Genomic DNA, 13,676 nt, shown 5'->3' on the forward strand with positions numbered 1-13,676 from the left:
CCCTCAGAGAGGCGAAGGGAGCAATAGCTTATGAACACTCCACTTTGTGAGAGTATAGTCATGTCTGCCATCAACCGGGGGTATCACCCAGAAAGGTAGGAGAACTATTACAAACCCCAACTGGTAAAACATTGCAACCCAAGACTGAACAGAGCCCAAGAACTCCCCTCCCCCCACAAGAGGAAACAACAAACAATCAAACATCCACTCAACCAGCGCGTCCATTCATTAACGACCCTCCCCGAGAGGGGCCCCCCCGCCCGGGCGACCAAGCGCTGACACCGGTTTGGAGTTTGGAGTTTTTAAGTTTGGAGACTGAAAACGAAACTGTTGACCAAAGGGAGAGAGGGCTATACTGTATACCCACAGAGAAAAAAAAGGGGGACTTACCCGGGAGGCAGCAGCACCACATGCCTCATGACGAAGACAGGACAACTGGCTGCAACCAATGGTTCAAGGGCAGAGGACCCTGAACATTCACAAGATAATGGGCGGCCAAGACCCAGTTCAACTTTCAAAATACCCATGCCCGAATATCAGCCAAAGACATAGCACCAAAAACCGTAGCAAGAGCCGCAAACTTGCACACATCATGGGCACAAGGGCAGACCACAGGTTGGCTAGTCTTAGAGAACCAATGCTTGTAGAAAGGCCATGCTTGGGGAGTAGAACTCTCAGAACTCCATCAAGCAGGCAAGCCTGCAGATGACCTGAGAAACCCAAACCCCGGAACAGGAAATGAGGGACACCGTATCTACCCATAGCGTGTCCCCGGACACAGCACCCAAGGTGCGCAGACAACGACGGAGAGCCGCAACCGGACACAAAAGATAATGCAACCCCAGCCTGACCAACCAAGCATCAATAACCCACGGACCCCTCCAGAGGCCCGCCGTCTCATTCTTCACCAGCAGTCTCCGTGGTGTAGTGGTAAGACACTCGCCTGGCGTTCCGCGAGCGCTATGTCATGGGTTCGTATCCTGGCCGGGGAGGATTTACTGGGCGCAATTCCTTAACTGTAGCCTCTGTTTAACGCAACAGTAAAATGTGTACTTGGATGAAAAAACAATTCTTCGCGGCAGGGGATCGTATTCCAGGGACCTGCCCGAAACGCTACGTGTACTAGTGGCTGTACAAGAATGTAACAACTCTTGTATATATCTCAAAAAAAAAAAGAGAAAAAAAAAAAAAAAAAAAAAAAAAAAAGAGACGGCTGCAAACAAACAAAATGACCACCAGAACCAACGGATCAGAAACCTTTGCACTGAAGGAGAGCATGAAGCTCCCCAACCCAACCTCCAGAGGCCAAAGCCAACCAAAAAAAAAAGGTATTTCCGAAGCAATCTTGAACCAAAGGGACCACAAACTGAGGAGGAGAGAGAAAAGGGAGCACCTTATCCAAAGACCAGAATGGCTCAGGTGGCGCATGAACAGGCCGGAGGTAAAAAAGTGCACGAGAGAGCTTGTGGATCGGAGAAGTAGTAACATCCATCATGAAAGCAAGCTGAAGCGGCTCTGCCAGTGCCACACAATAAGAAGCGACAGTATTTGGCATAATATGCCGGTCCTGAAAAAACCAAGAGAGAAAGGACAAAACAACACGATCAGAAATTGATGACAACCTACGAAGAGAAATGAAACGGCGAAAAGAACGCCATGAGCCTTCATACGACATGGTCGAAAGGAGTTGAAACCAAAGTTTTACTGAACTTACTGGATCCTGCAGCCTCTCCGAGGCACAAACCAGGGTTTTACACAACTCCCCCCATGCACTCGAGCTACGTCAATAGGCCGTTCTCCCTCGGAGAGGCTGCAGGATCCAGTAAGTTCAGTAGAACTTCAGTTCCAACTCCTTTTGACCATGTCGTAGCTCAGTCGAATAAGGTAGCGTCTGGGATGCTCTCGGACGCAGGTTCGAAACCTCGTCACGGCCCTTGTGGATTTGTTCACCAGGAAAATGTCTCCTGGTCAAGCACTGTTTACAGTATTTGACTAAATGTTAGCACTATGAATTTATTTCATAAACCTCATTTGGCTGGGACATACGTTGGTATCGAGTGACAGCAATAGCACAATATGACTATATTTAACTAGACTAGGATATAAGTAATTATCAAGTGAAAGAAATAAGCCAGTACTACAGTATATAGGAATAGGCTGGGACATTAAATGCATTACAATTTGCAAGACTTAAGGCTTAAGGTAATAAAAAGAAAATAACATGAATTAGAGAATTATCATTATCAACATTAGACTTGATAATGGTCCAGGACGGACCGAAACATCATCGTTTCTTCATCTTCTGATGTGTGATTTGGTCATCATAACACGAATTAGCCATCTCAGAGTTACTCATGTTCAAATTAAATATACAGTTACAATTAATAGCTTTCTGGGAAAATTCATGGCTACCTTGGGTTAGTTCTGAGAGTAAATGTCCCAGTGGTCTGGTCTCAGACCAAGTTTGCTGGCTTGGTTAATCAGGCAGTTAGAAGCTGTTGCATGTGATGTGATAGAAATCAACTTTTCTGTGATTCAAATGTTACACTGTTTGTTGAGTATTATTAAATTACTTAACAGTGAATGCACCAAGAAAATTTGGTAATTCATTATCAAACTTACCTATAGTACCTGGGATGGCAATAGATCCTTGACCGACATCTAAATCCACAAAGATCGGTCTGCGTCCCATACGTACAGCATAGTTTAGAAGGATGCGACACAGAGTTGATTTTCCTACATCTCCCGGCCCCACAATCATCGTAACAGGCCCTCTAGTGTCTTCTCCACGATTCAATCCTTCATCCGCATGTTTTCGCAATCGCTCTAAACACGCATGTGTATTCAAGTACATAACCTGTCAAATGCAAGTAAACCATAGGTTTCAAGATATAATAAAATATTATTTATTTTTTATTACATTGTCATATATATATAAAAACTAGATGCAACTTTTTACATGTGCATTACTGTACTAACCATTGGAGTTTCTTTTGCAATGTAGGTTCCTTCTGTATTTCCTGTGATCTTTAGAGTACAACCATGCCAAGTGTACACTGCAACTTTAGCACCAGAGAAGAAAGTATAGGGTTTGTCTGGAGCCAACTCTGTTCCAAACACTTCTGCTTTGCCATTCATTAACTGTTGATTCAAAAGTTCAATTAGTATATGTCTGCAATTCTGTATCAACACTAATTTTCTGATGATACTAATGTGGATTTTACTCTATTATTCCAATGATGCATTAATACATTACCCAATCCCAAATACTGGTTACAATACTGTACCATCGAATCATTTTTACTAACCATGTATGAATCATGATGACACATCACACATTCAACATTATTGGTTAATTTTTTAATATACAAGACCATACATTTCACCACTTACAAATCATGCTTCATTTCAAAATTTATGAAATAAGCATTAACTTTACAAGAGCACCAATATTCCATTTAGAGGCATGCCATATGCACAATTAACCCTTACACTGCTCCAATCACTCCTGAGCAATTGATTACAAATTGCCCGGAGGCAATTTGTGCTGCTCATTAATATTTGAAAGTCCCACCAATTGTATGGGGACATCATTCAAAACTACAGTATTGACCTCTGGCAAATGTCTGTCATATTGGAAAAAATACTGAGAGCCTTAGTTTCCTTGCCGAGTCTTAGTTACAAGATGTACATTACCCCCAAGTGGCTGCATGTGCAGTGTAACCATGTTAGGAACCACTGTTACAATGCAAAATTGCAAGAACTTAGATAGCCCTGAAGATCTTAGTGATAAAGAGGAATATATTACAGGGCGTTTCCTTGAATATTATCCCTCAGAATATGAAATAAGCTGCTCAAACAGAAGGGAAGTGAGACTGATGAGTGAGGATTTGTGGGTAGTTACTAACATGATGCTCCATTAATTAACAACACTTACACTTCCGACTTCTCAATTGAGGCACAGTATATTTGCTGCAACAATATCTTATTCTGTTTAAAATGTGTTAATAGTTATCTTGTTGCTAGTTTGATCATGCTAGTGGTGGAAACAAACCCAGCATTGAATGTAATGAAATGTCTCTTTCTGTAGGAGCCCTAGTAATTACCTAAGTAATTACCTAAGTGTAGTTACAGGATGAGAGGTGCGCTCGTGGTGTCCCATCTCCCCAGCACTCTGTCATATAATGCTTTAAAGTTACAGGTGGTTTTGGCCTCCACCACCACCTCGCCTAACTTGTTACAACCGTCTATCACTCTGTTTACAAAAGTGAATTTTCTTATATTTCTCCGGCAGCTTTGTTTCATTAGTTTAAATCTATGACCTCTTGTTCTTGAAGTTCCGGGTCTCAGGAATTCTTCCCTATCAATTTTATCGATTCCTGTTACATACTTGACTACGTATTTTGCACGTAGTGATCATATTGCCTCTTTTTCTTCCGTCTTCTAGTTTTTGCACATTTAATGCCTTTAACCTCTCCTCATAGCTCTTGTCCTTCCGTTCTAGGACCCACTTAGTGGCATGTCTTTGCACTTTTTCCAGTTTGTTGATGTGCTTCTTAAGATATGGGCATCATACAACTGCTGCATATTCCAGCTTTGGTCTAACAAAAGTCGTGAATTTTTTTTTCAGTATTTCTCCATCATGTATTTAAAAGCAATACCTGAAGTTAGAAAGTGTAGCATAGGCTCCTCGCACAATATTCTTAATGTGGTCCTCGATTCAATTTCTTTCTTTATTATGCACCCCATACCCATCCCGTGGGCGGTGGTGTAAAGGATTACAGAGGCACATAATCGGTTCAGGAACTGAACCCTTGTGGTCCTCAGGTGACAGTTTTCTATCTAGAACCACTCCTAGATCCCATTCTTTGATAGAATTCTTTAAAGATTTCTCACATAATTTATTGGTTGTGTGGGGTCTATGTTCTCCAATTCCACATTCCATAACATGGCATCTATTCACATTAAATTTCATTTGCCAAGTGTTGCTCCACATACTTGTTTTGTCAAGGTCTTCTTGAAGGGCATGGCAATCATCTAAGTTTTTTATCTTCCCTATTATCTTAGCATCACCAGCAAAAATGTTCATATAATTCTGTATTCCATCTGGTAGATCGTTTATTTAGACAACGAACATTATTGGTGCAAGAACTGAACCCTGTGGTACTCCACTTGTGACATTCCTCCAGTCCGATACATTGCCTCTGATTACAGCCCTCATTTTTCAGTCAGTTAAGAAAATTTTCATCCGTGTTAGAAGCTTACCTGTCACCCCTCCAATATGTTCCAGTTTTCAGAACAACTTCTTAAGTGAAACTCTGTGAAAAGCCTTTTTTTAGGTCCAAATAGATGTAGTCAATCCAACCATCTCTTTCCTGTAAAATCTCTGTGGCTCGATCATAGAAACTGAGTAAATTCGTTACACAAGATCTTCCAGATCAAAAACCAAACTGTCTGTTTGATATTATATTGTTTTTCTCCAGATGTTCTACCCATTTAGTTTTAATTATGTTTTCCAATATTTTGACTATTACATTTGTCAGTGATACAGGTCTATAATTGAGGGTATCTTCCCTGCTGCCACTTTTGTAGATTGGAACTATGTTAGCCTTTTTTCATACATCAGCTGCAACTCCTGTACACAGGGATGCCTGAAAAATCAGTTGAAGTGGAATGCTGAACTCAGGTGCACATTCTCTCAGAACTCATGGTGAAACCCCATCTGGACCAACTGCTTTGTTCTTACTTAGCTCCTTGAGCATTTTTTTCAGTTCGTCTCTAGACACATTTATGTGCTCTATGTTGTTCTCTGGAATCCTTATTGTGTCTGGTTCCCTGAAGATTTCATTTTGTACAAACACACTTTGGAACTTTTTGTTTAATGTTTCACACATTTCCTTTTCATTTCCAGTGAATTTATCTCCTGTTTTCAACCTCTGAATATTATCCTTTACTGGCAATTTGTTGTTTATGAATTTATAGAATAGATCTGGTTCTGTTTTACATTTGTCCGCAATCCCTTTTTCAAAATTTCTTTCTGCCTCTCTCCTCACTGCCGTGTAGTTGTTTCTCGCACTTTTGTATCTCTGGTATGTTTGGAGGTTTGACCTCTTCCTATATTGATTCCATTTGTGTGTCTCTTGGTCTTTGGCCCTCTCGCAATTTCTGCTTAACCAATCGTGTTTCCTAGTTCTGCATCTCTGCTTTGGTATAATTTTTTTGTGCCTTCATCATATATTTCACAAAACTTGACATACATCTCATTTACTTCATGCCCTAACAGCAAGTCTTTTCAGTCAAATTCCTTAAAGAAATGTCCTTCCTTAACCCTTAAACTGCACAAATCATATATATATGATATCAGTGACAAAACCGAAACCACGCACATCATATATATATGATTTCGTGTTTACCGCTATAATTTCTAGACTACCACTTACTTGTACATGTAAGCCTGATCTTAACTCGAGCATGTGAATTTTGAAAATATTGATGAACCTGAAGGGGGTTGAACCCCTCCTTACATAACAACTGGAGGGAAATATATTGCAGGAAATACAGAATAGACCCTGTCAAAAGTAGCAATGCCATAGGCACAATCGGAGAACACTCCTTTCATCATATAAAAAATATTGCAGGAAGAAAAGTGGACATGTTCAAGAAACAATTAGGCAAGTTCCTGCAAGAAGGCATGGACCAACCAGGTTGTAATGACTTGTGGGCAGTACCAAGTAAAAAGCCTTTTCAATTAAGTTATTGCAAAACAAGCCTACCACCATGACAGGCTTAAAGCAGAACTATCAAAACAGATTCCTGACATAATGCAAAACTAAACTTATAAAATATCCTACCTTCAAGTCAACCGTTTCCTTCTTTCCTTCGACTTCAAACCGGAGTTCACAGTCTGGTTCTAACTTGAATTCTTTTTCAGTTGTTTTTGCCATGGTGTATTGTTAAAACTGAAAAAAAAAAAAAAAAATATATATATATATATATATATATATATATATATATATATATATATATATATATATATATATATATTTTTTTTTTTTTTTTTAAATATATATATATATATATATATATATATATATATATATATATATATATATATATATATATTTTAAAAATATATATATATATATATATATATATATGCGGAAAATCCACAGAGAAATATGAAATGAGGTGAACGTTTCGGCTTTGTTAAAGCCTTTGTCAACACCAGACTGACTAAGGAGAAGGGAGAAGGCGGAGGATATATAGGCCGACACCTGACCAACCCATCCCTAGGGTTGGTCAGGTGTAATTAACCAAAAACAGGTATAGCTTAGCTTAGAATGGTCAAAGAGGATTAAGCGGTCAGAGAATAAGGATGAAAGATTAAAGAAAAGCCTCATGAACACACAATATATGAATATACAGTTATAATGAGACATTGTAAGCCTCTCTATCAGAGTTGTTTCTTAAACTGTTGTGCAATATTATAACTTAAAAATGGATCAAGTTTGTACATTCCAGTACTAACATTAAGAAGATTTGGACACTGACTGATTAGAGCAGACTCAATCAAATTCCGTTCCACGAAATCACCACAATTGGTAATGCTTTTTGCCCCATTCCAGTTAATATTGTGATCGCATAAACTCGTATGTAGATACAATGCATTAGACGTTTGGGCAGTTCTAATACTATAAGCATGTTGTGACAACCGCAATTGTAAGGACTTTCCTGTTTGTCCAAGGTACACAGAATCACAATCATTGCAGGGAATCGAATACACACAACCTGCTGTATCAGGGGAGTTTTTTATTAAATTGGATTTGATCGTACTATTAGTGAACACCAAATTTATATTAAGTTTCTTAAAAATCAGAGACAATTTTTCAAGTCCACTCGCATAAGGTACCACCAATGAGTTAATAATTTTTGGTTTCGCCTTAGGGACGTGATTATAAATCGTGATTAACTCATTGGTGGTACCTTATGCGAGTGGACTTGAAAAATTGTCTCTGATTTTTAAGAAACTTAATATAAATTTGGTGTTCACTAATAGTACGATCAAATCCAATTTAATAAAAAACTCCCCTGATACAGCAGGTTGTGTGTATTCACCTCATTTCATATTTCTCTGTGGATTTTCCGCATAAAATGATCAGTGTTTTGTGATCGTCAATTGCATGCATGCATGCATGCATGCATATGCATATGCATATATATATATATATATATATATATATATATATATATAATATATATATATATATATATATATATATATATATATATATATATATATATATATATATATATATATATATATTGTTACGGTGCCCTCTCCTATTTCTTTCGTTTGCCGGCTTAAAGAGTCATATCAGCTCTCCCTACTGATTCTCTGAGGTTCAGGGAGTCTGATGATATATGTGGCGACCAGGCCGGCTGCCAGTTAAGGGAAAGAAGTTATATTATAAGTTGTAAATAAAGGAAAATTGGCGCCCTGTTATAAAATGAAACAGTATCCCCTACGGCAGATGTGACCTTTTGGAAGGGACATTAGTCGATCGCGGATTGGTCGACGTAGGTCGCGGGCGACAAATCAGGGCCCGCCATGACGTCACCGAGTGCCCCGGGCGGCGCCAACGTCAGAGTTGTACTGACCGTGGAAGCGACAGGACGCGCCTCGGTCTGCTCTCAAGAATTGGAGGCTCTGCAAGCCTTGTCCAGTGGATTGAGCTGACCATCGCCGCCAACATAGTTATTGGAGACCCTGCGCTTCTGGGAAGCCAAAGAGGAACCAAGTTCAGTGAGCAGAGAAGTGCCCAAACTTGGAAAATAGTCGGCGACGACGCTGGGCGACGCCGCTGGCTGGACGTTGAGGTCTGGAGGGTGGGCGAGCAAGCTAGCTGTGACTGGGGTCACATCCACTGAGAATCTTGGAAGGACGACACAGTGCCTAGGACAAGGAGCGACGCCCTGTGGGAGAGGCGAGTGTGGGGAAAGATAGTGATTAGCTCAGCGCCCATCGATGAACCAGGATTGGGGCAGCTGAATCTCAGGGATTGGAACGGCGACGACACGAAGGCTTCACGACACCTGAGGACCTGTGGAACGCCCTGGATCGTCGAGGATCGACCCAAGGAAGCGTGGGGACCTCACACCATCGAGGGACAGGCGTCGTGAGCCAGGAGTGTAAGGTAGATCATTTTTCCCTCCCATTACCCCTTGTATGAGTAGGCTAGTTAGGCCACAATATTTACTTGTGTATGTGGCAGCAAGACTTTATTACTTTAATAGTAGAATAGGCTGCAAGGCAGCTTGTGTCCAGGACTGTCAGAGAGGACAGTGTGTATGGATGGCAGGACAGTGAAGAAGAGGTGCCGACGTGGTGAAGAGGCCCTCCTGTGAGAGTGTGAGACTCCTGTCTTCCTGCCCAGTCGAAGGAGAGTTGGAGGTCGTGGAAGAAGAGGCTGACGATCTCCAGACTCATCATCCATATTCCATATTCATGTATTACTTGTGATTGCGTGTGTGTGTTCATGTAATTTGCGTCAGTAAATCCACACATTTTATTACTGTGTTTGAGTGTGCCTCCATTTGTGATATTTCTCTATGAGCATACATTTCTGGCTACAAACGATATATGATACACCCACTGAACTGCATTGCTGGGGTGCAGATATAATAACCCAGCTGGCGACCTTGCTAAGAGGAAGATAGAGAAGACAGGCGGGAAAGGAGTTCCTGCAACCTTTTTTTTTGTCTGGCAGGCAAGACTCAGAGAGGCTATGGTTATAGGTAAGCCTGAGTCTTCCTTCACTCCCCCACGGGTCTAGGCCGGAACTGTTAACAGCAGTTTCCCCGTGGTTGACTGAAGGGCTTCCAGGGTGAATCAGTGGCACCCCTTTGTGGTGGAAGCAAAGACCTGCGGAGGTGGGCATTGTTGGTCCTATCTTGTGTGACCAAGGAGACTCCGGTGAATCCAGGGAGTCGGAGGGGCTGAGTATTTGGGCCCTTTGAGCCCCTAGCAGCCGAGTGTTAGCAGAGCCCCGGACCGCCCACCCCCCACGTGACAAGTGAACTGGCGACCTTGCCAGGATCCGAACCCCAGTAGCCAAGGACTGGGAACCTCGCCAAGAAGCGTGGATCAAGCTACAGTGTGGACCAAATTGCAAGACAAGTGTTGCCAGGGTACTAATACAGTGTGGCCAGTGAATTCGGTGGTACTGTTACTCAACCAGCTAAGGGACTGAAACGGTGAAATTAGTGCCTACTAACTTGTCTGTGCTGTCGTGTATGCTCAATGATATAGAGATGGAGGAAGACAAAGTAAAGAAATTTATTGACACAAGGGACGAGAGAATTTTGGAAGAGTGTACCAAGGCCCAGCTCCAACAAGTGGCAAACCACTTTGGGATCAGGTTGAGGACGACTAAGGTAGCGGAGCGAAGGATAGAGATCATGGCACAGCTCACAGCTCGAGAGGAAGCGACGGGAGAGGAGCCATCTCAAGAGGAGCCGTCCCGAGGAGAGCCGTCGCAAGGTGAACCGTCCCGACTAGGGCCCCCCCAAGCGCCTACCAGTGTGGAGAGAATTCACAGTGAACATGGGAGCAGTGGAAGGTCCAGCTGTAGTAAGAGGAGCCTGCAACTGGAAATAATGAAGATGCAACTGGAAGCCCAGCTGCAGCGAGAGGAGCGAGAAGCACGGCTGCAGCTGCAGCGAGAGGAGCGAGAAGCTCGGCTGCAGCGAGAAGAAGGAGAGAGACGACTGCGACTGGAGGAGATAAAGGCAAAGAAAGAAGTCGAATTGCGTCGCGTTGAACGTGGTCTGCCCTCACTACCTGCACGGCGGGATGACCCCAAGGTAAGGGAACGTGACTTACCTACGTTCGAACCACAAGAAGCTGAGGCGTTCTTCGAACACTTTGAACGGATAGCGACTCTGAAGGAGTGGCCGGAAGATGATTGGGCTGCTCTGGTCCAGGGCAGGTTGACTGGTGAGGCCCGGGAAGCCTATAACATGCTGGACCTAGAGGAGTGTACTAGTTATGACGCGATTAAGAATGCGGTTCTCCACTCATTCCGGCTGACTCCGGAGATGTACCGGAAGCGGTTCAGAGAGTGTACAAGAGCGTCGGGAAAGACTTATGCCGAGACCGCCAGGGATATGGAACGGAAATTCCTACGATGGTTGAAGGCGGAGGAAGCGGAGTCGGTGGATGATGTTAAACGACTGATAGTGATGGAGAAGTTCATGTCGGTGCTCCATCCTGAGTTGCGAGTAAGGGTGAGAGAAGCAGGTATTAAGGACCTGAAGGCTGCAGCGGATCGAGCCGACATGCTGGAGGAGGCACTACATATCAGGAGGGAGGGGCCGCCCAGACACTCGCCTTATCCCAGGTCGGGAGGGAACCTTAGGAGTTCAGGAGGAGCGAGGACGGGTGGGGACTCTCCCAAGAGTAGTGTGCCCGATGAAGTAACGTGGTTCAAGAGCTCAAGAGACGCGGGGAGGAAGCCCCAAGCTGTGAGCAGTGGACCTAACTCGGGAGCAAGTGCTGCAGTCCCGGACACGACGACAAGGAGTCCAAGAAGGACCCAGGGGACGTCTGCAAGTGGTACCGCCAGAGTGACTGGCGAGTGGCCGCCCAGGGGAGGTGGCCGATGCTACAACTGTGGTGTGAGAGGACATTATGCCCGCGAGTGTGAGGAGCACCAAAGGAATGTAGGATTAATGTTGGAAGAGGAGAGAGTGTTTGTTCACACCCCATATTATAGTGGACCCAACGTGAATGGTTGGGAAATGAAGTTGGGTGAACATCCCTTCGTTTTCGGGGCCAACGTGAAGTTTGGAAAGTCAGACCCAGTGGAGGTTGCCGTGCTTCGAGATACGGGTGCTGACATAAGTATGGTGACCAGGAGTATTCTCCCCAAGGAATTTAATGATTCACCTGTGGGAGTGGTGAGGATACGCAGTGTGGGGGAGGAATACAGGTTGCCACTTCACGAAGTACAGCTGATTGCCGACTGCGGAGTCGAGAAAGCTATAGTAGCTGTAGCCCCTAAGTTACCCCTAGAGCATGTACAGATGGTGCTGGGTAATGACCTCGGAGGAGGCAGGATACAACCCGATTGGGCCAGGAGTGCCTATGTTGCAAGCAGCGGTACAACCCTGCCAGGTGAGGTATCGGTCGTTCCAGATGGTGGTGAGGAAGCCGACTTTGCCAGGGAAAACGTCGCCAGAGACGACGACAACGAGGGCGAGAGTGCAGAGAGGTCGTCGGAGTTAGTGGAAAACCCCGACGAAGCCCTCCGACTAAGCCTGATGATGCGTGTGGAGGAGTGGCGAGGAGCAGCTGTACAAACGCCTGGGGCGGTGAAGAGGCTGCAGACCGCACTCCCTCCATACAGAAACGTAAATAAAGTAAGCTCAGTGGATGAGCGAACGGCGGTGAGGGGCAGAGTGGAGGAACCACGACGCAGTGCACCCTATGCCGGCCAGATGAATAGTGGTAGGTGCAAGATGAACCACCGTGGTGAGGTGAGCCACAGGGAGGTGGATGAGCCCAACCACGAACCGAAGAAGACGTCTGCAGGGAAGAGAATCTCATGGAGGAGTGAAGATGTTCGTCGGGAGCGAAGGAGCGAGTGGTATAGGAAAGGCAATACGAAGAAAGCAGGGAATAGGTACACCCAGGGTAGGCGCCAGCCTAACCAGAGGGGCATTGGGCCATCGCAAAAGCCTAGTGTGGAAGAGAGGGAGCTGCTGGATGGAGTACAGGTTACAAGTGCCACTGTGAGGAGACAACGCACCTACGGGAGAAGAGGAACCGAGAATAGAGAAGATTGGCGAAGAGGAGATCATGGGAGGAAACATGGAGTACCTGTAGGACGCAATGGAAATGCAAGACTATCTCGGAGTGCACGACGCGGTGGAGGCGCTGCATGCACTGAATCTTACAGTGGTAACGAGCCGTGGGAGTACACCCGTAGCCACGGAGAGAGGATTTCTTGTAGGTGTTCAGGGAACACCCATCACACCCGGTACTATGCGAGGTGGAGATACAATGAGGCAAGTGACTGGCAAAGTGGTATGAGCCACGTCACCAACTGGAGGAGTGACACTTCAGGAACGGAGGGAGCAAGAGTATAGATTGCCCTCCTGAGTGCTGCTCTTCCGATATGACTCTTATTTTAAGGGGAGGGGTATGTTACGGTGCCCTCTCCTATTTCTTTCGTTTGCCGGCTTAAAGAGTCATATCAGCTCTCCCTACTGATTCTCTGAGGTTCAGGGAGTCTGATGATATATGTGGCGACCAGGCCGGCTGCCAGTTAAGGGAAAGAAGTTATATTATAAGTTGTAAATAAAGGAAAATTGGCGCCCTGTTATAAAATGAAACAGTATCCCCTACGGCAGATGTGACCTTTTGGAAGGGACATTAGTCGATCGCGGATTGGTCGACGTAGGTCGCGGGCGACAAATCAGGGCCCGCCATGACGTCACCGAGTGCCCCGGGCGGCGCCAACGTCAGAGTTGTACTGACCGTGGAAGCGACAGGACGCGCCTCGGTCTGCTCTCAAGAATTGGAGGCTCTGCAAGCCTTGTCCAGTGGATTGAGCTGACCATCGCCGCCAACATAGTTATTGGAGACCCTGCGCTTCTGGGAAGCCAAAGAGGAA

General features: G+C 44.5%; 1 protein-coding gene across 2 annotated transcripts in view; it reads right to left on the reverse strand.

Moving 5' to 3' along the window:
* cbc (crowded by cid) overlaps positions 1 to 13,676 on the reverse strand; it is a 32,848-nt gene that overhangs the window by 11,496 nt on the left and 7,676 nt on the right. For both annotated transcript variants that reach the window (XM_045736036.2, XM_045736034.2), the window contains exons 2-4: positions 6,852 to 6,959; positions 2,980 to 3,141; positions 2,623 to 2,857 (exon numbers count right to left, since the gene is read on the reverse strand). In XM_045736036.2, the coding sequence (XP_045591992.1) occupies positions 2,623 to 2,857; positions 2,980 to 3,141; positions 6,852 to 6,944 (490 nt within the window). In that variant the 5' untranslated portion in view covers positions 6,945 to 6,959. The remainder of the gene's footprint in view (positions 1 to 2,622; positions 2,858 to 2,979; positions 3,142 to 6,851; positions 6,960 to 13,676) is intronic.

Source organism: Procambarus clarkii, chromosome 6, assembly GCF_040958095.1.
Source record: "Procambarus clarkii isolate CNS0578487 chromosome 6, FALCON_Pclarkii_2.0, whole genome shotgun sequence".
NCBI classification, from domain to species: domain Eukaryota; kingdom Metazoa; phylum Arthropoda; class Malacostraca; order Decapoda; family Cambaridae; genus Procambarus; species Procambarus clarkii.